Source organism: Microcebus murinus, chromosome 16 (assembly GCF_040939455.1).
Source record: "Microcebus murinus isolate Inina chromosome 16, M.murinus_Inina_mat1.0, whole genome shotgun sequence".
Taxonomy (NCBI): domain Eukaryota; kingdom Metazoa; phylum Chordata; class Mammalia; order Primates; family Cheirogaleidae; genus Microcebus; species Microcebus murinus.
Genome location: NC_134119.1, coordinates 64,983,309 through 65,004,907, shown reverse-complemented (window position 1 = coordinate 65,004,907; position 21,599 = coordinate 64,983,309). Strand labels below are relative to the sequence as shown.

Below are 21,599 nucleotides of genomic sequence, written 5' to 3'. Positions count from 1 at the left end.
CTGCTGTGTGACCTTGAGTACATTCCTTAACATCTCTGAGCCTCATACGTTCCTCTGTAAAATGGAAATTATAGTACCCACCCTCTTGAGAGGATATGAAGTTTGAAGAAATCAGGTGTTTATAAAACACTGGGCACCATAGTTGTATGCACCCAAAAATAATTTATTGAATAAGGAGCTCCTAGTTTAGGATGTGATGAAATAGAAAGTTTTGATCCAAAAGAGGTAGAAGGAACACTTGCTTTAGAGTCCCACAGACCCAGTTCTGCTACTTCCATGCTATGTGACTCTGGGCCCATAGACTTCCTTCTTTGAGCCTCAGTTACTCATCTATGAAATGGGACCAAAACTGTGTTTCTGTCATGGAGCTTTTGTGAGGATTAAATCAGATCGTGCAGGTACCTGTGCAGCACAGAGTCTGGCTCATAGTACCCTTGCTGTTATTATTATCAGAAATCTCTGCAGTATATGAAGGGAGCAGCCCCTCCAGCCTAGGGTGGGGGATATTTGCACACACGGATCTTCCTTGAACAGATAGGGAAACTGAGGCCCAGAGAGTGGAAGAGTCTTTCTGGAACACAGAGCACCTTGGAGGCAGAGTGGGGACCAGAGACCAGGGGATGACCTCCTTCCATTTCTAGTAGGGGGCTAGAATCAGATGGGGGTCAAGGGCAAGGAGTGGGCCCTTTAAATTCTAAGCTCCACCTTTGCTTAGAGGAGTCTCTGGGGAGTATAAAAGGGGGGTGCAGCTCCTTTCTGCTCCAGCAGATGCCTGCTGCTCTTGCCCTGCTGCCCCCAGCCCCAGCCCCTCTCCGGCCTCCCGCCCCCCTGCCTTGGTGCCATGCAGCTGCCCCCCTTCGACATGTGGAGGGACTACTTCAACCTGAGCCAGGTGGTCCTGGCGCTGATCCAGAGTCGGAGGCCAAGGCTGGAGGCCCAAGGGATTGGGGAACTGAGTCCCAGACCCCAGCTGGAGCGAGATCAGGGGCTGGGAGGCCCGGGGGCCGGCGGGGGCCCGGCCACCCTGTGCAACTTCTGCAAGCACAACGGGGAGTCCCGGCACGTCTACTCCTCACACCAGCTGAAGACACCTGAGGGCGTGGTGGTGTGCCCCATCCTGAGGCACTACGTGTGTCCCGTGTGCGGGGCCACGGGCGGCCAGGCCCACACGCTCAAGTACTGCCCGCTCAACGGTGGCCAGCAGTCCCTGTACCGCCGCAGCGGGCGCAACTCGGCCGGACGCAAGGTCAAGCGCTGAGGACCGTGAGGTGCTGGCCACCCACACACCTGCCCCTCCTGGCTCAGTCCCCGCCACGTCCCTAAACCCTCTCCTTGACTCACCCAGCCCTTTGCAATTTCTGGCCCCCAGAGCTTCCATCCTTGCTGGATCCTGAGATGGAGAAGGCTGCTGGGAGCCAGGCCCGCCCTGCCCCTTGGACCTCCCAGCCCTTGGAGTCTGGCCTGTGGGTGTCGTGCATCCTTGAAGCCCTGCTCCTTTTGCCGCACAGCCCTGTGGCACCCTGAGGGCCACTGTTCATGGATCTCTAGTACTTCCCGGGTCTGCTGGGGACACTAGCACTGCTCCTTTGATCTCTCCATTCCTTGGATCCTTGGACCTCTGGGACTCCACGGTGCAAGAATCTGGAGCAAGGCTGGCTCAGACCTGCCTACAGAAGGACTTCAAGATGGGATGCCCACTTGAGATTCTCCACCCTCTTCAGCCACCTGCAGACCCACAGTGTCATCAGGGACCACCCTGGCTCCCTCTTCCCTGCCCTCAGCACCCCGACCGTCAGGAGCGGGGTGGGGGACACAGTGGAGGGTGCCGTGTCTTTGCAGGCTCAGCTGGGTTGGAGGCCTGGGGCTGAGCTGTGAGCTGACACCCTCCAACGCCCACTGCTGGTTCTTCCCACGGTTCAGCCCATTGCACCCTGCTCCTGCCCCCACCCCAGAGCACCCATGGGTCCCTTCCCCCAGCGAGAGGTGGACTCATCTCTTCGTCACCTCCCGTCCCCCACTCCAAATCATGATAGTTAGCTAAAGATCGTTTGTTTTTTTCCTCCTGCGTTTTTTTAATCCTCTAACATTTAAGTTGATGAAGCTCCCACAAGAAAGGGGTTTGAGTGCCCCAAGGGGCAGGGCAATGGCCTAGATTTTATGTAAGGGGCAAAGAAAAGAAAAGCCCCAGTCGGATTTTAAGTTGTTCGGTTTTAGGCTCAGGGCTGGGGGCCCGGTGTTGAGCTCTGGTAAATAAAGCGCGTTTCTAGTTGTCTTTGCAATCACTGTATCTGTTTTTGCCTTCTCACGTGGCTTTGACCTAGGAGGCTCCGAAGGGAGGGAGCCGGGAGCTGTGTTTGCCCTAACTCACAGGAAGAGGGAGGTGGGGGGCGGAAGGGGCCGTGGATTCCTCTCCCAACCTGCCTCCAAACATCCTCCGGCCTGTGGGCTGGTTCCCAAGCGCTTCCCCAGTCTCCGCCTTGACCCCAGATTCCCTTTTCTTACCCTGTTAGGAGTGGGATGTGTCCTCCTGCCCTGCGGACCATGAGTCTTCTAGGACTGATTTGTTGTAGTTCTTAGACTTTGGGCTCTCAGACCCCATTGGGGAGGTGTTGAAAATATGGTCTCCCGCCCCAGGGAAACACATACATGCACTAAATGTTGCCCATACTATCCAGGTTTCTTTTATTCCATTGTTACAGAAATATTCATCGAACACCTACTTTGTGCCAGGCACTATTTTAGGCACTGGGGGTAAGGTGGTCCCTGCCCTCATGGAGCTGACATTCTAGTGGCAGGGGGGACTGACAATCAATCAATCAATACATGTTGTCAAGTATGAGCCTTATGGAGGCGCTGTTTTATACGGCGTGGTCAGGTAGCAGTGACACTGGAGCGGAGTCCAAATGGAATGGGAAGACCCGGGAGGACCTGGAGGAAGGGCGTTGCAGGCAGAGGTGAGAGCAAGTTCAAAGGCCATGGCAGGTTCACAGAAGAAGCAGGAATCCAGCTGAGTAAGAGAGATCAGAGAGGCAGACGGGGCAGGGCAGGCAGACAGTAGAGGATGCTGCAGACCCTGGTGCTAGAACTTGACCTTTACCATGTGTTCTCAAGACTCCAAAATCCACCCATGGACTCCCCTCACACACACAGGTTAGTTACCTAGATAACCAAAGACCCTGCTCACAAGTTTCTTTCCCCAAAATGCAGCTCTGCCCACAACAGAGACTCCCAAGTTAAACCATCCAGTAGAAAAATAAAAGTCCAGAGCTGTCATGTGCCACAGGCTAGGGTGAGCCCAGCACAAGGGGACCGAGCCCAAGAGTAGGTGGGGGCTAGAATCTCGTGTGTGCTCCCCTGTCTGCCTGGAGGGAAGGACACCCCTTTATAATCCCAGCAAGGGGCTGCACCAGGCAGGAAGCACGTGGCCTCTCTCTCGCCGCCCCCCTAGATGGCAGGGAGTGCATTAAGGAAAAGGAGCTCTCACGAGGTGTAGGCAGTGCGTGGAGAGCAACAGGCCAGTGTCCTCAGCATCCAGGAGGGTTAGAATGGGCTGGAGGCAGCTTCAGACATGAAAAAGCAAGACCAGGAAGATAGTGAGGTCAGTCTGGGATGTGAAGGATCTCTAGGACCTGGGGACATCCAAGGTGGAGTGACCAGGAGGCTGCTGGACACCTGGGTCTGGGCCCAGAGGAGAGGTCTAGAGAAGACAAATGGTGGTTGTCAAGTACATTACTTGTTTCTTTCTTTCTTTTTTTTTGAGACAGAGTCTCACTTTGTTGCCCAGGCTAGAGTGAGTGCTGTGGCATCAGCCTAGCTCACAGCAACCTCAAACTCCTGGGCTCAAGCGATCCTCTGCCTCAGCCTCCTGAGTAGCTGGGACTACAAGCATCCACCACCATGCCCGGCTAATTTTTTTCTATATATATTAGTTGACCAATTAATTTCTTTCTATGTATAGTAGAGATGGGGTCTTGCTCTTGCTCAGGGTGGTTTTGAACTCCTGACCTCGAGCAATCCACCCACCTTGGCCTCCCAGAGAGCTAGGATTACAGGTGTGATCCACTGTGCCTGGGCTTATTACTTGTTTCTTAATGTCACAGACACAGCTCCGAATGCCTCTGCCTGGGGTCCCCAGCCCCAGCCTTCTCACAACCTCCAGAGCACATGGAGACCCAAGGCCCCCTCAGCCCAGACTCCCATGCAGCCAGCAGCATCCTGGATGCCCCCTGTCCCCAGACTCCCCTGGGAAGGGAGATGTCTCAATGACACCCAGGTCTCTGTGCCTGGTCCCAGGTGGGGTTAGAGGGTCAGCTAGGATAAAGTAAGCACAAGGTGCTCAATGGGTATTATGGGTTGAATTGTTTCTCTCCCACAAAGAGATGTTTGGGGGAAAAATTGCTCTTTGCAAGATTACTAATAACTTCCATATGACTAGCCCCAGAGATCAGTTCTTGGTCTTCATTGAACTTGGCCTCTAGGCAGCATTTGGTCTTTTCCTCCCCCTTGGTGACATCCTTCAGTTGGCCTCCAGGCCAGCACATGGCCCCATTCTCCTCCCACTCCACTGGCTGCTCTTGCTCAGTCTCCGTTGCTGATGCCTACCCCAGCAGTCTATATTGGAATGCCCCAGCCTGGAGCTGTGGACTTCTTTGCTTTTCATTTCTTTTCTTTCTTTTTTTTTTTTTTTTTAAGAGACGGAGTCTCACTCTGTCACCCAGACTAGAGTGCAGTGGCACAATCATAGCTCACTGCAACCTTGGACTTCTAGGCTCAAGTAATCCTCCCACCTCAGCCTCCCAAGTTGCTGGGAGTGGACTGGGTGTCTACATCACACCCAGCTAAATTTTTAATTTTTTGTAGAGACAGGGTCTCACTATGTTGCTCAGGCTGGTCTTGAACTCCTGGCCTCAAGTGATCCTCCCACCTCAGCCTCCCGGAACGCTGGGATTACAGGCATGAGCCACTGTACCCAGCCTCATGAACCTCTTTTCTATCTACATCTGCTCTCCTTTGTAACCTCTCCTAGTCGTATGGATTTAAATGGCACTTAGGCACTGACAACTCCCAAATTTGTATCTCAAGACTGGACCTCTGTCCTGAAGTCCAGGCTCAAATATCCCACTGCCTACCAACATGTGTACTTGGTTAAGTGATGGGCATCTCAAGTTTGGGCAAACTTGAATTCGTGATCCTCCTGCAGCCTCGATTCAGGCAGTTCCATTCCCGTTACTCAATGTCAAACACATTGGAGTCATCCTCGACTCCTCCCTTTTTCTCACATCCCATATCCAATTCCATTTCAACTCACCTCTCACCTGAACCCCTGTAGTCTCCTCCTCACTAGGCACCCAGCTTCCAGCCTCACTCCCTGAAGTCAGCTCCCCATTGAAACCAAAGTCAGATCACATCATTGCTCTGCTCAGGTGCCAGAGACCCACAAGGCCCTGCACCGTCTGGCTTCTACTCTCCCTGGCCCCCTCCACTCCAGCCCCACTGGCCTCCTGGCTGTTCCTAGAAGACAGCAGGCACAGTCCCATCTCCGGCTGCACTTGCTCAGGGAGGCCTCCCCCGGTGTCCCCCTTATTTTATCATTAGATGCACACACACACACACTTCCATCCTCAACCCCCTTTCCTACTTCCATTTTCTTTATGATCCTTATCAATTTCTCACGTGCACGTCTTATTCTGTTTCTTGTCTGTTTTTCACAACTAAAAAGTGAGCCCTATGAGGGTCGGGATTTTTGCCTTTTATGTTCATTGCACCGGGAACTGTGTAAGCGTTCATAAATATCTGTTGAATAGATGAATGAAGCACCGTTTGTTGAATAACCTTGAGGACTCCGGAGGATGCTAAACAACAAATTTTTCAGCAAGACTTAACTCCATCTTCCTCCTATCCAGTTCACCCAACCGGTGTTCTTCGCATCTGCTTAAAGTCTGCCAGCGCCTCTATCACTCTCCCTACCCGGTAGGAAACTCTCCCTTCTGATCTCCCGCCCCGCGCCACGATGGAAAGGTGTGGACCGAGGGGCCCCACCCAGGCTGGATGGGGAGGTTGCTGGGTTGCTATGGTTACCGCATCCGCCTAGGGCGGAACAGCCCCAGGGCGCCCCGCCTCTGCGGGTAAGAGGTAGTTAACAGTTCTCGAGTGGCCTAGCGCAGGGGCGGGGATGACACGAGGCGACGCTGTTTCCTTACGCCCCCCGCCCCACCCACGCAGTTGTCATGGACACGAAGCGCTTCCCCAAAGCGCCGCCTTCCTCCCCTTACTCTAAAAGAAAGAGACTGGAGCGTAGTTAGACGGCCGGGTGGCCTAGAAGACTCTGGGAAGGGCCGGGACGCCGCTCGGTCCTAGCGCGCTCTGGACCATCTCTCCCGCCTCCTCCGAGGATGACTGCTACGCCTGCGCGGGGACTGAGGCCCGGGTACCATGGCCAGCGGGCAGCGAGGGACGCTCCAGCGCGCGACAGAGTTTTGCGCGTGCGCTGTGGTGGCACGACGGGGGGGGGTGGTCAGAGACTCCGGCGCAGCGCAAATCGCGCGGCTGCGCAGCTGCTGCCTGGGGGGGGGGGGCAGAGCCCGTCGGAGGGCAATTCTGCGCTTGCGCCGTGCTGGGGTAGGCGGGAAGGCAACCCCGGCGGTGAGGGCTCTGGGGCGGACTGGCGCCAGGTGCGCACGCGCCTTGGCGAGCTGGGCGGCCGGAGGCGGGGCCCAAAGAGGGGAGGGAGAGAGGCAGGGGGGAGGGAAGAGGCCGCAGAAGCCGGAGCCCTGACCCCCCGGCGGCTGCGGCGGCGCCGGTGAGTGACCCGTGGCCCGACTCGGTCCCCACCCTCTGCGACCCTCACTCTTCCTGGAGTCCCTCGGTAGCCTTCGTTGTCTCCTGATCCGGGACCTGCGTTATCCCCAGAGCCCCCACAATCCCCGTGGACCCTGATCGCTAATATTTTACCGTCCCAGCTCTTCCACTGACCCACCTCAGCATTATTCCTGGACGTCCCTTCTCGGGGCCCTTCGGTCTTACAGACGCCCCTTGCCCGCGGCACCAGAGCGCCCGTCTGCTCCAGATGCCCCTTCTTGCTGCATTGCCCCTTCAACACCTCCTTACCCCATGCTGCTTCGGTCCCCGAGACACACCCGTTCTCCTTCCATTTCCTGCTCTCCTAAGCCCCTGTTCTCCTCTAACTCCTGCAGACGCCTCCTCCGCTTCCACTTTTCCTCATCTCCCTCCATCCTTCCAGACCCTCCCCCAATTTCCATCAACTCCTTGGCGTGGCACTTTGCGCGGCGCCGCGCACGGCGCAAGATGAGCCCTCCGCCGCTGTCAGCTATTCTTAGGCGCTGCCGACTGCCCCCCGCAGCCGGTCGCCCGCTCCTGGCCCCGTCCCCTGTCCCCACCCCTGCCCCAGGGATGTAGGAGCCGGTGTCCGAGCCTCTGGGTCGGGGCTGCGGCGCGGGGACGCCGAGCCCCCGCCAGAGTCGTGCGCCCTTTGCCCGCAGCGCCGGCGCCCCCCATGCGCCAGGCGGCCGGCCGGCGGCGTTGGGGGGCGCCATGGCCTCGGCGGCGGCGGCGGGCGAAGCGGAGGAAACCACCCGGCTGCGCAAGCCGCGCTTCTCGTTCGAAGAGAACCAAATCCTGATCCGGGAGGTGCGCGCCCACTACCCGCAGCTCTACGGCGCGCAGAGCCGTCGGGTGAGCGTGGCCGAGCGGCGGCGCGTGTGGGACGGCATCGCCGCCAAGATCAACGGCATCACCAGCTGGAAGCGCACGGGCCAGGAGGTGCAGAAGCGCTGGAACGACTTCAAGCGACGCACCAAAGAGAAGCTGGCCCGCGTGCCGCACTCCACGCAGGGCACCGGGCTCACTGCCGAGGACGCCTTCTCCGCGGAGGAGGAGACCATTTTTGCCATCCTGGGGCCGGCTGTGTCGGGGCCAGGGGCTGGTGCTGGGGCCGAGGAGCCCCCTGCGGCCCCCTCCTCACAGCCGCCCGCTCCCAGCGCCTGCACCCAACGCTATGTGTTGTCTGAGGACCGCAGGGAGGACCGACGTGCAGGTGAGTTCTTTCAATGTCGCCTTAGCAAGAGCAAACATTCGCAAAAGCTCCTGTGAGCCCCACGATTTTCCAAGTCCTTTATGTGGCTCGTCCAGTCCTCACTGCAACCCTGTGAGATGGGCGCTGCTGTTACTTCCATTTTACAGCCGGGGAAACCCAAGCTCAGAAAAATGGAATGACTTGCCCCAGTTCCCACGGCGAGTGACTGTCAGAGCCAGGAATGGCAGCCCTAGGAGGCCTGGCGAGTCCACGCCTGCGATCATTGGAACATGCAGGATTTCCTTAAATGCAGGGTAGGGTAACGACTCTGGTGGCAGACTGTGGGCTCCAGTCACAACTTAGCCACTTACTTGTCACGTGAATAAGTTACTTCGTGTCAGTTTCTGCATCTGTAAAATGGAGCTAAACACAGTCCCCACTCAAAGGGTTGTGCAGATTAAGTGAGTTGATATGGGTGAATTGCTTAGTCCAGCACGTCCTGAACGCTCACTGGAAGTTCTTGATAGAATTGTCAATGCTGTGAGGTAGGTACTATTTCACCATTTTGTAAATCAAATATTCGGAGACATTTGGTAACTTTCCCAAGGCCGTGCGTGTCTTGAGCAGAGGAGATGTGGAGAGCTGACTACAGAGACTTTCTGCTTAGCCTTAACTCGGAATTATTTCTTCTACAGCTGTTCCCCCAGCGCTGGGTGGTGTTGGGGACACATTGGTGACTGAGACAGTCCAGTGGGGGACGCAGTGATGACTCAGAGCAAGCAGAGCTGGGGTTGGAGAGCCCAGAGGGGGAGCAACTGGAAGGTGGAGAGTGGAGGGTATGGAGTAGGGCTTCCTGGAGGAGGGGATATCAGAGTTGAGACACAAAGAGTAAGAATGAAGAAAAGCTGGAAAAGGGCTTCTTACAGAGGGAACAGCATGTGCAACAGCTTGGAAGCAAGAAAGCTTGGCCAGTTGGGGAAACCCAAAGAAGTTGGTGGGGGCAGAAAGATGGAGGCAAAGAAATGTTTTGAGATGAGGTCAGAGAGGTCAGCAAAGGCCAGGCCATACTGGGCCTTTGGATTTTAGCCTAAGTGCTATGAGAAGCCACTGAAAGGTTTTGAAAAAGGTAAGGACATGGACATGATCAGACAAGGCAGTTCAGAGAGGTTCATTTGCCCACTCAAGGTCACACAGGAAGCAGATAGTAGAGTCCATGCACTTAACCTAACCATTAGGCCAGATCGCCCAGCAATAACTACAGTTAATATCCACTGAGAGTTCATGGGTATGCCAGAAGTAGATTACATGTAGTTTATAAGTCAATGTCAGGACTTTGGACTTCATCTTGAGGGTATTTGGGAGGCATGAAAATGTCTGAAACAGAAAAGAGATACAATCACTTGGGACCCTTGTTTTATTTTTTGGTTTTTTGGTTTTTTTGAGACAGAGTCTTGCTCTGTTGCCCAGGCTAGAGTACCTTGGCGTCAGCCTAGCTCACAGCAACCTCGAACTCCTGAGCTCAAGCGATTCTCCTGCCTCAGCCTCCCGAGTAGCTGGGACTACAGGCATGCGCCACCATGCCCAGCTAATTTTTTCTCTATATTTTTAGTTGGCCAATTAATTTATTTCTGTTTTTAGTAGAGACAGGGTTTTGCTCTTGCTCAGGCTGGTCTTGAACTCCTGACCTTGAGCAATCCTCCCGCCTCAGCCTCCCAGAGTGCTAGGATTACAGGCGTGAGCCACCCTGCCAAGCCCCTTGTTCTTAATTTGAATCAAATCTCAGTGTGTCTGTCTGTGGGGAGATAGCCCCATTGAACTGGATCAGAGATGGCAAACATTTTTTCAGAAGCTGTGCAACCACTTCATTTATTCATTTGTTCAACAAACACCTGTGGAGAGTCTCTTCAAGGCAAGTGCTATGGTAGATGCTGGAAATACTGTGGAGAGAAAGACAAATTCCCTCTCCTTATGGAGCCAACATTGCAGTGGAAGTAAACAGACCCCAAACAAGTTAGCCCCAAAACAGATTGTATAGCAGAAGGTAATAAGTACCGTGTTTCCCCGAAAATAAGACCTACCCATAAAATAAGCCCTAGCAGGATTTCTGGGCATTTGCACCATATAAGCCCTACCCCAAAATAAGACCTAGTGATGGGCGTGGCTAAGCAGTGCATCTGTACAACCCATGCATTTAATCCCAGAGCGGTAAAGAACAGGAGCAGCCCTTCTCATCTGCCCCGTGAGAGCTCTATTGCTCAACATGAGAGACTGGGGCCAATGGTTCTAAAGGAAATAGAGTCGCAAGAAAATCAGGATGGAATTCGGGGTTTGGAGAGTTATGATGATGTTCCAGAAGAAGATGACTTAGGTATATTTGCATAAATGTAGATTGTTGTACCATACTTAAAAAAAATAACACATCCCCTAAACATAAGCCCTAGGGTGTCTTGAGGAAAAATAAATATATAACCCTGTCTTATTTTCAGGGAAACACGGTACTAAGATGAGTAAAGCATACTAAGAAGATGGTTGAGTAATAGAAGGGGGCTGTACAAACAGGATTCAGGAAGGGCTTCTCTGAAGACATAAAATTCAAGCAAGACCTGAATGGAGAGATTGAGCCTGTTGGCTATCTGGGAGAAGAGCCTTCTAGCTACAGGAGACAGCATGTGCAAAGGCCCTGAGGTAGGACCGTTCCTGGAGCATCCTTGATGAGAATCTTGTGCAGATTACCCACTGTGTAATCATAAAAGAGGAACTGCTCTTACTGAAGGACAGGAACAGGACCTGGGACAGCCTGGGGCAGCCTGGTGCATCGTTGTTGACACCGGAGAAAGAGCTAAGGACCATTTATCTCTGACCTAACATTTGAGAACTTTCTGTGTGCCAGTCATGGTGCTGAACCCTGTACCTGCAGTGACTCAATTCATCCCTCTAATGGCCCTCAGGGAGATGTTCTATTATTGAGCCATTCCGTCCACACACACATACCCATTTACAGGTGGGGAAACTGAGGTCTAGAGGTTGCAAATAAATATATTAACTCTCGTAATGGTCCTTCTGTGAATCCTGTGAGCCCTGTGGGTGAGAGGGCTAGGCTACTTTCTGTCCCTGTTTTACTCACTAGACTAGAAAAGCCACATTTGCAAGTGCCTGTAACTCCCACATCCCTTATAAGGGAGACTTGCCACCCACACCCGTACCCCAGGCCCCTGCCCAAGGAGTGGCTAGACGCACGGGCTCTGGAGCCAGCCTGGGTTCCAGTCCCTCTTCTACTCTTTATCAGCTCTGTGACACCTCTCTCTGGGCCCCAAGTCGCCTCATCTGTAAAGGGAGGTGATGATGGTCATGATGGCAGCTGTCCCAGTGAATGGCTGGGAGGGCTCCGTGAGCCAGTGGAGGAGGAAAGCTTAGCCCAGGGGCCACCGGGAAAAGTGTCCCATAACTCTTAGCTCTGGCTGTCCTCTCTCTCCCAGCCTCCCCACCTGCCCCCCAACGATGGCTGGCCGGACCCCCAGTATTCAAGGCAAGAGGTGACTGGCTGTTGATGAAAGCAGAGCTGGGTCATCTGATTTGGCCAACAAGAGAGGGAGGCAGGCTTCCCCGAGAGCTGGCGCAAGGGGGAGTGTGACGGTGGCCCGAGGGACGAGGGACAGCATGTGCACTGGCCCTGAGACAGGGAAGAGGCACAGAAAGGAGGAGGAGGGGGCAAGAGCTGAGACCGCGTAGCCATGGGAAGAGGCCGGCCCATCTCCTATGGGTGCTGGGGAGCTCTGGGACCTGGGGCCCGGGACCCGATCGGCGCTGACTCTTTGGAAGCCGTGGTTGTTTTATCATTAAAGAAAAAATTTTGTGCTGGCCGTTGTTCTAGGCGCTGGGTAAACAGCAATGAACAAAACAAAGCCCTGCCTGATGGAGCTGGCATCAGGAGGAGGCGACAGACAACAGACACAGATCGGTACCTTGCCAGGTGCAATAAGTGCTGTAAGAGCACTCAGGTAGGGTTAGGGGACAGAAGAGAAGGGACGGGAGCTGCTTTAGATGACGGTCAGGGAAGGTCTTCCCCAGGAGGCAGCATCTGAGCAGAAGCCGGAAGGTGGGAGCCAGGCTGGTGTCTGGGGAAAGTGCACAGCCCTGAGGCAGAAGCAGCCCCACTGTGTGTCTGAGGACTGGTGGCTAGAGCCAAACCAAGACAGAGAGGGTGGGGTAGGAGCTGAGGTCAGGGAGGCAGTGGGGGCCTCCAGGACTTTGCTTTTACCCTGAGTGACATGGGAGCTATAGGAGAGTTAGAGCAGAGAAAGTACAATATCTAACTTGATTTTTTTTGTTGTTCTTTTTTTGAGATAGATTCTCACTCTGTCGCCTACACTAGCGTACAGTGGCATCATCATAGCTCACTGCAACTTCAAACTCCTGGGCTCAAGCGATCCTCCTGCCTCAGCCTCCCGAGTAGCTGGGACTACAGGCACGCGCCACCGCACCTGTCTAATTTTTCTATTTTTATAGAGACAAGGTCTCACTCTTGCTCAGGCTGGTCTTGAACTCCTGGCCTCAAGCGATCCTCCCACCTCGGCCTCCCAGAGTGCTAGGATTACAGGCCCGGCCTAATTTGTATTTTTCAAAACAGCTTTATTGAGATACAATCCCCATACCATACAATCTACCCATTTAAAGTGTACAATTCAGTGGCTTTTCGTGTATTCACAGAGTTGTGTAACCCTCACCACAATTTTAGAACATCTCTGTTATTCCAGAAAAAAACCCTTTTAGCTACCCACCTCCCCAAACTGCCCCATCTCCCCCCAGCCCCTGGCAACCACTCATCTATCTACTATCTGTATAGATTTGCCTGTAGGCCTGGGCATGCTGGCTCACGCCTGTAATCCTAGCACTTTGGGAGGCCAAGGCGGGAGGATCGCTCAAGGTCAGGAGTTCCAGACCAGCCTGAGCAAGAGCAAGACCCCGTCTCTACTAAAAATAGAAAAGAAATTAATTGACCAACTAAAAATATATATACAAAAAATTAGCCAGGCATGGTGGCGCATGCCTGTAGTCCCAGCTACTCGGGAGGCTGAGGCAGGAGGATTGCTTGAGCCCAGGAGTTTGAGGTTGCTTTGAGCTAGGCTGACGCCACAGCACTCAAAGTCTGGGCAACAGAGTGAGACTCTGTCTCAAAAAAAAAAAAAAAAAAAGATTTGCCTGTTTAGGACATTTCATATAAATGACTCAGATGGTAAGTGGTCCCGCGTAACTAGCTTCTTTCCTGCAGCCTAACCGACTTGCCTTGTCGTTGGCTCTCAGGCTGCAGAAGAAACTCAGGTTAAGGGATGGAGCCGAGAGCTCAGCAAGGCAGCAACTGCAGTAGTCCAGGTGGGACATGGAGATGCAGGTGGCTGGCCCAGGGTGGGGACCGTGAAGGTAGAGAGAGGAGGTTGGATATTGTGTTGATTAATAATTTGAAGGCAGGCCGGGCGCAGTGGCTCACGCCTGTAATCCTAGCTCTCTAGGAGGCCGAGGCGGGCGGATTGCTCGAGGTCAGGAGTTCGAAACCAGCCTGAGCAAGAGCGAGACCCCATCTCTACTATAAATAGAAAGAAATTAATTGGCCAGCTAATATATATAGAAAAAATTAGCCCGGCATGGTGGCACATGCCTGTAGTCCCAGCTACTCGGGAGGCTGAGGCAGGAGGATCGCTTGAGCCCAGGAGTTTGAGGTTGCTGTGAGCTAGGCTGACGCCACGGCACTCACTCTAGCCTGGGCAACAAAGCTGAGACTCTGTTTCAAAAAAAATAATAATAATAATTTGAAGGCAAAAAAGAAAAATAAATGAAATAATAATTTGAAGGCAGAGCCAGTGGCATTTGCACATGGATGGTGTCTTGGGAAAGAAAAAGAAGACTGAAGGTGTTTAACTGGAGCAGCTGGAAGGATGGCGTCGCCATCAGCTGAGATGGGGTGGCAGAGGGACAACCGGAAGCTCAGCTGTGAGCGAGTGAGTTTGAGGCGTCACTAGACAGTGAAGGGTGCACAGTTGGAGATGGGAGTCTGGAGCTCAGTGCAGAGGTTCAGGCTAGGCCGGGGAATCTGGGAGCCTCTGTTTGCAGACTGTGTCCAAGTCCCTGAGCATGAATGAGCCCCCAGGTGAGTGGAGACAGGAAACCCACCAGGCTGGGGCTTGAACTGGAAAATGCTGTTCTAGGTGGAGAGAGCCCTCTAGTGCCCTGGCCATCCCACCCCTGCCAGCTGCCCCCCTCCCCAGGATCCAGCAGTGCAGGCCAGGGTCCAGGTGGTTCACAGCCTTGCAGAACATTGGCTCTTACTCTGGGAGAGACCGAAGCTGCCTGGCCCAGCAGGAAGCTTCCAGGACCCTGTTTCCATTAAAGCTGGCACAGGCCTCCAGATTAAATATATATATATATTTTGAGACAGAGTCTTGCTCTGTTGTCCTGGCTAGAGTGCCGTGGCGTCAGCCTAGCTCACAGCAACCTCAAACTCCCAGACTCAAGCAATCCTTCTGCCTCAGCCTCCCGAGTAGCTGGGACTACAGGCATGCACCACCATGACTGGCTAATTTTTTCTATATATTTTTAGTTGGCCAATTAATTTCTTTGTATTTTTTAGTAGAGACAGGGGTCTCACTCTTGCTCAGGCTGGTCTCAAACTCTTGACTTTGACTCCTCGGCCTCCCAGAGTGCTAGGATAATAGACCTGAGCCACCAGGCCCGGCCCCGACTTAGGTTTTAAAAGGATCGCTCCAGGGCTAGGGTAGGGAGGAGGAGAATGGGGAGTGAAAGGGAAAATCAAGACAGGATTTTGAGGTCACTGCACCTTAAATGCATCTCTCCCTCTCTCTCTCTCTGTTTCTTTCTCTCTGCAGATACACCAGCCCACAGCAAGGGGGGCTCCAGTAGCCCGGAATCCTGGGCGAGGCCCTCCTGCAATCCCCAGGAAGGGGGCTGCCCACGGTCCAAGGAGCGTGAGTCCCCGCCCCCTGCAGTCCTGCAGCCGGTCCAGCTGCCCCGCCTGGCCTTGTCTTCACCACCCCCAGCCCCTCCACCTCCACCCCCACCACCTCCACCTCCACCTCCACCGCTGATCCAAGTGGCACCCTCGCCCTCCAGCCCTCCATCCCCTCCTCAGCCTCTGCCCAGGCTCCCAGCCCCAGAACCCTCCCTGGACTTCCTGCGTGCCCAGCAGGAGACTGCCAACGCCATCCGGGAGCTAGCTGGCACCCTTCGACAGGGACTGGCCAAACTGAGCGAGGCCCTCAGCGCCCTGCTGCCCCTTCTGCCGGGAACCCCAGTTGACCCTCTGCCCCCACCTCTGCCCCCGCCCCCACCTCCACCTCCACCTCCCAGGCCAGTCCTGCCCTCACCTGCTCCCAAGGTGGAGATCACCCCAGCGCCTGTGTCCGTGGTGGCTACTGTTGTGGATGGGGCCGTGGTGGCAGCCAGGGGGGTGATCATCTCCCCTAGGAGTGAGGAAGGGGCTTCCCGCCCACTTCCAGCCCCACTCCCTCCCCATGACTCACCCCCACACAAGAGGAGAAAAGCTTTTCCTACACGGAAGAGGCGGGGCCGATGGAAATCTCCGTGAAATCTACTATCTACTGCTCCTTCTGCCTGCCCCCCCTCAGCTTGGCGCAGTCGAGGGGGGCAACGCTCCTTGCCCGTCCCAGCTGCACCCTGGCACCCTGCTCCAGGGGCGCGAGCACCCCACTCCCTGTGCTAGTTAGTGCCTGATTCTCTGGGGGGGCCTAGTGGATGGGCGCCCCCAGCCCCTCTCTCTGGTACAGTGCTGTCTGCCTGGCTGCCTCCCTTAACCCTGACTTCTAAGCCATCAGTTTTATGTTATTTATTATTGCCCTGTGTAGGGTGCGGAGGGAACCTCTCGGGTCTGCACACACCCCCTTCCCTAACAATTCCTGTTCTTGACTTGAAGACAATTGACCCACGGAGGCCTCCGCAACCCAGACTTTGGAGGGGGTGGGAGTTGCGAGACAAATCAAAATTTGGATGAAGAAGAGGATTAACGGTCTACACCCTGGAGAGAATGCGGGTGGAGTTCTTATTGGGGAAGTGTAGCTTGGGTTCTCTGCCTCCCAATGCTGTCTCACTTGCAGAGCTCGGCCCCTTCTTTGCTCCCCAGTGGTGACAAGATATCAATAAACTTATTTTTAATACAATTATTCGAGGCTCTGTCTGAGACAGGCCTGGGAGACCAGCACCTACATCTGCCTCACCCCCTCCACGGGCAGGCAACACCACCTTGAAGTTGGAGGCTGGTGGTTTTCCAGCCTCTTTTTTTTTTTCCTTAAAGCCATCAAGTCCTGGGTTCAAATGATATCTTACTCCTACCTACCCTTTAGACACCAGCCTTAATGTCACCTTCAGGAGAATGTCCTGGATTCCTTCCCTGGGGCTAAGATGGGTCTGCCTCTTAGATTCTTTCTCAGTGCCTGTGGTTCCTTTTCATGGTGCCTCTAGATGAACATGTGCCTGTATGTGTTTAAGGCATGTTTCCTTCATAATTTCATGAAGGCGAGAACTGGTCCTCTTTTACTCCCACACCTGCTGCTGGGCCTGGTAGCAAAATAGATAATAACCACCACCTTGGAGTCAGATCCGGCTCAAACCCTGGTCAGCTGTGTAACCATGGGCCTCCATTTTACTCATCTGTAAAATGGGCCTAAAGATATAGGAGTCTTTACTTCCTACATTAGATTCTATTCATCCTCTGCTCAAATATTACTTCCTTAGGAGGCACACTCCCCATAGCACTTACCAAAAATTTTAATCATTTGAGCAAATTTAAATTTAACGTCTGCCTTTGTCACCAAGCTGAGCCTTGTCAGGGACAAGGCCTAAGCGTGGATCACTGTTGTATCCCCAGCATTGCCCAGCACAGAAGAAGGGTTGAATGTTTGAATAATTGCAACAGCTTAAAAACAACCTCCATTTATGGCACTTCTTTTCTGTGCCAAGCACCAAGCTAAGCATTTATATGTGTGTTTGCATTTCTATCTGAATGTACCCAAGCAAGAGCAGGGTCTGGGGTGGTCTCCATTTTCCTGGAGAAATTTAGGGACTTGCCAGAGGCCAGTCTAGTCCACCAGAAGCCTGAATCTGGCCAGAACTCTTAACTCCCACTGGTGTTTACTAAATAATAGCACAAAGGCAATTTTAGGTGACACATGAATGGCATTTTTAATGGTTTTATGGTTTTAACTTTTTTTAAGGTAGCGAGTATATGTAACCCATAATTAGAAACATAATGTTGCCGACAATGAGACAAAAGTAGATAAATCTTTTTTCCAAGGGAAAAAGATCTTTAATGCAGATGATAGGTAAAATTGTGAAACTGAGATTTAAGTTTGGGGGACCTGAAATTAGAACTGCTGGGGTTGCAGAGGGATGGAGGAGAGAACCATAGTCATTCATATATTTGCGAGCACCTAACAGGGACCCAGGCCTAGAGAGAAGAAGGGGTTGATGTGAGTTAGACCTGTAGACCCGCCGCCTCCGCCCTCCCAAAGACTGCCTCGTCCCGTTCCCCACGTCTGGGAAAGAAGACTTGCGGGTCACCAAAGCCTGGTTGGGCCTATCAGGTAGTGAGAACTCAAGGTGGGGGAAAGGTGATCTGGCGCTTGCCCTCCCCCAGCAATCCCCTGGATTGTCATCTCGTGGTCCCCTTCCTTTACCCCAAATTGGGACGCAACAACGGGCAAGGGCCCCCCCAAAACCAGTGCTCCGAAAGCACACGGTAAAGGCCCCCCAAAAGTTGGGGGGGGCAGACAGCGAGAATCGGCAAGGCCTCCCCCAACCTCCCAGACAGCGGAAGTGCGTCAGTCTGTCCGCGCGCAGAGCATTTGGGGAATTGTAGTGAGCCGGGGGCGGAGAAGCAGACAATGTAACCCTTTGGAGACCAGAGCGCGCCGGCGAGGTTGGAGCAGAGTCGGCGGGCGCTGGGTCGCGCCTTTCCTTTAGTCGATGGGAGAACTGAGGCAGGTATCTGGCTCGGAAACCCTCAGTCCTCTCCCTTCTCTGGCTGTGGCCGGCCCCAGAGGCTGATACCTGGGATTCTGGGTGAGGATGAAGCGCCAAGTGGACAACACTTCCCCCGCCCCTAGTTGCCATCTTCCCGTCCCCAGCCTTGAAACTAGCCAATCAAGGTCTCTCCGCCCCGCCCCAGGAGCTACTGCCTTCCTGACCCATCATTGGCCCACCTTTGCTGGGCGGGCAAACTGAGGCTCAGAGAGGGTAAGACTCTTTGCCCAAAGCTGCACAGCAAGTCGGAGCAGAAGTTGGGTTCCCTGCAGCCTGTCCACCTCCCACAATTTCTGAATCCGTAGTAACTGACCATTCGTGCCGCAGCCCTGCCCCCACCCTTGTGCCCGAGCTCCTCTGAGCGCGCCGACTTCCTGGCCAGGTGACAGGGATTCGTGAGGGTTTCGCGCGGAGAGGCGACGACCACCCCCCCAGCCCCGGCTGCCCGCCGTTCCCTTTAAGAGCCAGCCCCGGCGGGACTACGTTTCCCAGAAGGCTTTGCCGGCGCGTTATGTAACTTTCCCTGCGAAGCGGCCTCTGGGGCAGAAGGAGGTGGAGGCGGCGGCGGCCGTTGCAGTGGAGGCGGCGGCGGCGGCGGCGGCGGGAGCCCGAGGCGGCGGCGCCCGCGGCCCATCGCGGGGCCCGAGCTGTGCGCCGCGCTCGGAGCGCGGACCGGGCGGGGGCGCCGACGCGCTGCAGCCTGCCTTGCCGAGGGAGGCGGGAGTGAGGAAAAAGGCTCCGGGCCCAGGGGGCGGGGAAGGGGGGCCGGGCCTGGATCCGGCGGGGAGGCCGAGTCGGAGGCCGGCCCGTGGCTCGTGCCGTCCCGGGGCGGCGAACCGCGCATCTGCGACGCGGAGCGAACGCCGGCGGCGGGTGGAACGCGGGGGCCCGGCGGCGCGCGCGCGGGGACCATGGCGTCTGTGCAGGCGTCCCGCCGCCAGTGGTGCTACCTGTGCGACCTGCCCAAGATGCCGTGGGCCATGGTGTGGGACTTCAGCGAGGCCGTGTGCCGCGGCTGCGTGAACTTCGAGGGCGCGGACCGCATCGAGCTGCTCATCGATGCTGCCCGCCAGCTGAAGCGCAGCCACGTGCTCCCCGAGGGCCGCTCGCCTGGGCCCCCTGCCCTCAAGCACCCGGCCACCAAGGACCTGGCTGCGGCCGCCGCACAGGGGCCGCAGCTGCCGCCCCCGCAGGCCCAGGCCCAGCCCTCCGGGACTGGCGGTGGCGTCTCAGGCCAGGACCGCTATGACAGGGCCACATCGTCAGGCCGCCTCCCCCTGCCCTCGCCCGCCCTGGAGTACACTCTGGGGTCCCGCCTGGCCAATGGACTGGGCCGTGAGGAGGCCGTGGCGGAGGGGGCGCGGAGGGCCTTGCTTGGCTCCATGCCTGGCTTGATGCCCCCCGGGCTGCTGGCAGCTGCGGTGTCTGGCCTAGGAAGCCGAGGCCTGACGCTGGCACCCGGCTTGAGTCCTGCCCGCCCCATCTTCGGCTCCGATTTCGAGAAGGAGAAGCAGCAGAGGAATGCGGACTGTCTGGCAGAACTGAACGAGGCCATGCGTGGCCGGGCAGAGGAGTGGCACGGGCGCCCCAAGGCCGTGCGGGAACAGCTACTGGCGCTGTCCGCCTGTGCCCCCTTCAACGTCCGCTTCAAGAAGGATCACGGGCTGGTGGGGCGCGTGTTCGCCTTCGATGCTACCGCCCGCCCTCCAGGCTATGAGTTCGAGCTGAAGCTCTTCACCGAATACCCCTGTGGTTCCGGCAATGTGTACGCGGGGGTCCTGGCCGTGGCTCGCCAGATGTTCCACGACGCTCTGCGGGAGCCGGGCAAGGCACTGGCCTCGTCTGGCTTCAAGTACCTCGAATACGAGCGCCGGCACGGCTCGGGAGAGTGGCGCCAGCTGGGCGAGCTGCTCACCGACGGTGTGCGCACCTTCCGCGAGCCGGCGCCTGCGGAGGCCCTGCCCCAGCAGTACCCAGAGCCGGCGCCCGCCGCTCTGTGTGGCCCTCCGCCGCGCGCCCCGTCCCGGAACCTGGCTCCCACGCCGCGCCGTCGCAAGGCATCCCCCGAGCCCGAGGGAGAGGCAGCTGGGAAGATGACCACCGAGGAGCAGCAGCAGCGACACTGGGTGGCACCCGGCGGCCCATTCTCCGCTGAAACCCCCGGTGTGCCCTCACCCATTGCCGCCCTGAAGAATGTGGCCGAGGCTTTGGGCCACTCACCCAAGGACCCTGGCGGGGGTGGGGGCCCTGTGCGGGCGGGGGGCGCCAGCCCCGCGGCCTCCTCCACGGCCCAGCCTCCAACCCAGCATCGCCTGGTGGCACGCAACGGTGAGGCAGAAGTCAGTCCCACAGCGGGGGCCGAAGCTGTCAGTGGGGGTGGTAGCGGCACTGGGGCGACCCCCGGGGCCCCTCTGTGCTGTACCCTGTGCCGGGAGCGGCTGGAAGACACCCACTTCGTCCAGTGCCCCTCGGTGCCCGGACACAAGTTCTGCTTTCCCTGCTCACGGGAGTTCATCAAGGCACAGGGCCCTGCCGGGGAGGTGTACTGCCCGAGTGGAGACAAGTGCCCGCTGGTGGGCTCCTCCGTCCCCTGGGCCTTCATGCAGGGCGAGATCGCCACCATCCTTGCGGGAGACATCAAGGTTAAGAAAGAACGGGACCCCTAGGCCACCACTGCCTCCAGGCTACTGCCCCCTGCTCCCTTGCCACCTCCGCTTCTGCGGATAAATTATTCCCTCCCCCGCCCAGCCCAGTGCCACCCCTACCTGTGTACATACCCCCTCCTCCGCCCGACTGGGTCCCCTGGGGTAGATGCATTGTGGGTGGGGGGAGAAAGCTTGTGGCTCCTGTCTGAGGGAATGTTTGGGGTCCCTTGGCCCCCTCCAGTTTCCCTCTCCCCTCCTTGGCTTGGCTTTGCTGCTGCTTGTAGTTGGGGGAGAGGTCCCCCTTGAGAAGGGTGTCTCCTAAAAACTCGCTCTTTATAAATGAGGCAAAAGCAATTTATGGCCCCCCTTCTCCTGCCCCCTTTTCCTCCTTCAATAAACTGAAAGATGGGTTTTTTTTTTTCCTTTCTTGGTCCCTTAGTTGTGCGAGATGCTGCGCCCCCCTTGGGACAGAACTGATCCTGCAACGACTAGGACGTTGCGCTGTAACCTCCAGGTGGCGCCCTTCACCCAGGCGATCCCGCCAGCTGCTTTTTTACAAGTGCTATCCACTGGTCAGACGTTTTAGCTGTCGCCTGTTTTCCAGATGACAGAACTGAGGTTCAGTGAGGGGGTGGCTCTTGCGTGGGAGCCACCGACAAGCTCGGGAATAGGTTACCCTTACGTAGCTGGCCCATCCCCTATCTACCCAGAATGTGGAGGACTCGGCGCCCACCAGGGGAGGGGAAAGAGGCAGTGGAAGCGTCCTACGGAGAAACGGGCCCTGGGTTCTTGCTGGGCAGGGCGGGAATCGAGGCTAGACTGCTGGAGGAACTGTCCAAGGAAAGGAAATTTACGGGGTAAGCTAACAGATACCT

The 21,599-nt window shown here is 56.0% G+C and overlaps 3 protein-coding genes and 1 long non-coding RNA gene across 4 annotated transcripts; 3 read left to right on the top strand and 1 right to left on the bottom strand.

The window, feature by feature from the left end:
- Positions 1-841: 841 nt before the first annotated feature.
- On the top strand, positions 842-1,258 carry NANOS2 (nanos C2HC-type zinc finger 2). Its single transcript, XM_075993378.1, has one exon. It carries the CDS (start codon positions 842-844, stop codon positions 1,256-1,258), a length of 417 nt encoding a protein of 138 aa, XP_075849493.1.
- A 1,407-nt stretch (positions 1,259-2,665) lies between these two features.
- Positions 2,666-6,449, bottom strand: LOC142861172 (uncharacterized). The gene is made up of 2 exons (XR_012912559.1): positions 6,273-6,449; positions 2,666-2,928 (listed from the first exon to the last, which is right to left on the bottom strand). It is a non-coding gene; the product is annotated as an uncharacterized LOC142861172 (long non-coding RNA).
- A 305-nt stretch (positions 6,450-6,754) lies between these two features.
- MYPOP (Myb related transcription factor, partner of profilin) lies at positions 6,755-16,218 on the top strand. The gene is made up of 3 exons (XM_012761472.2): positions 6,755-6,799; positions 7,500-8,053; positions 14,911-16,218. The coding sequence occupies exons 2-3, from the start codon at positions 7,552-7,554 to the stop codon at positions 15,627-15,629; spliced, it is 1,221 nt and encodes a 406-aa protein (XP_012616926.2). The 5' UTR covers positions 6,755-6,799; positions 7,500-7,551; the 3' UTR covers positions 15,630-16,218.
- Positions 16,219-18,285: 2,067 nt separating this feature from the next.
- Positions 18,286-21,136, top strand: IRF2BP1 (interferon regulatory factor 2 binding protein 1). The gene has a single exon (XM_012761471.2). It carries the CDS (start codon positions 18,991-18,993, stop codon positions 20,743-20,745), a length of 1,755 nt encoding a protein of 584 aa, XP_012616925.1. The 5' UTR covers positions 18,286-18,990; the 3' UTR covers positions 20,746-21,136.
- The last annotated feature ends 463 nt before the right edge of the window (positions 21,137-21,599 follow it).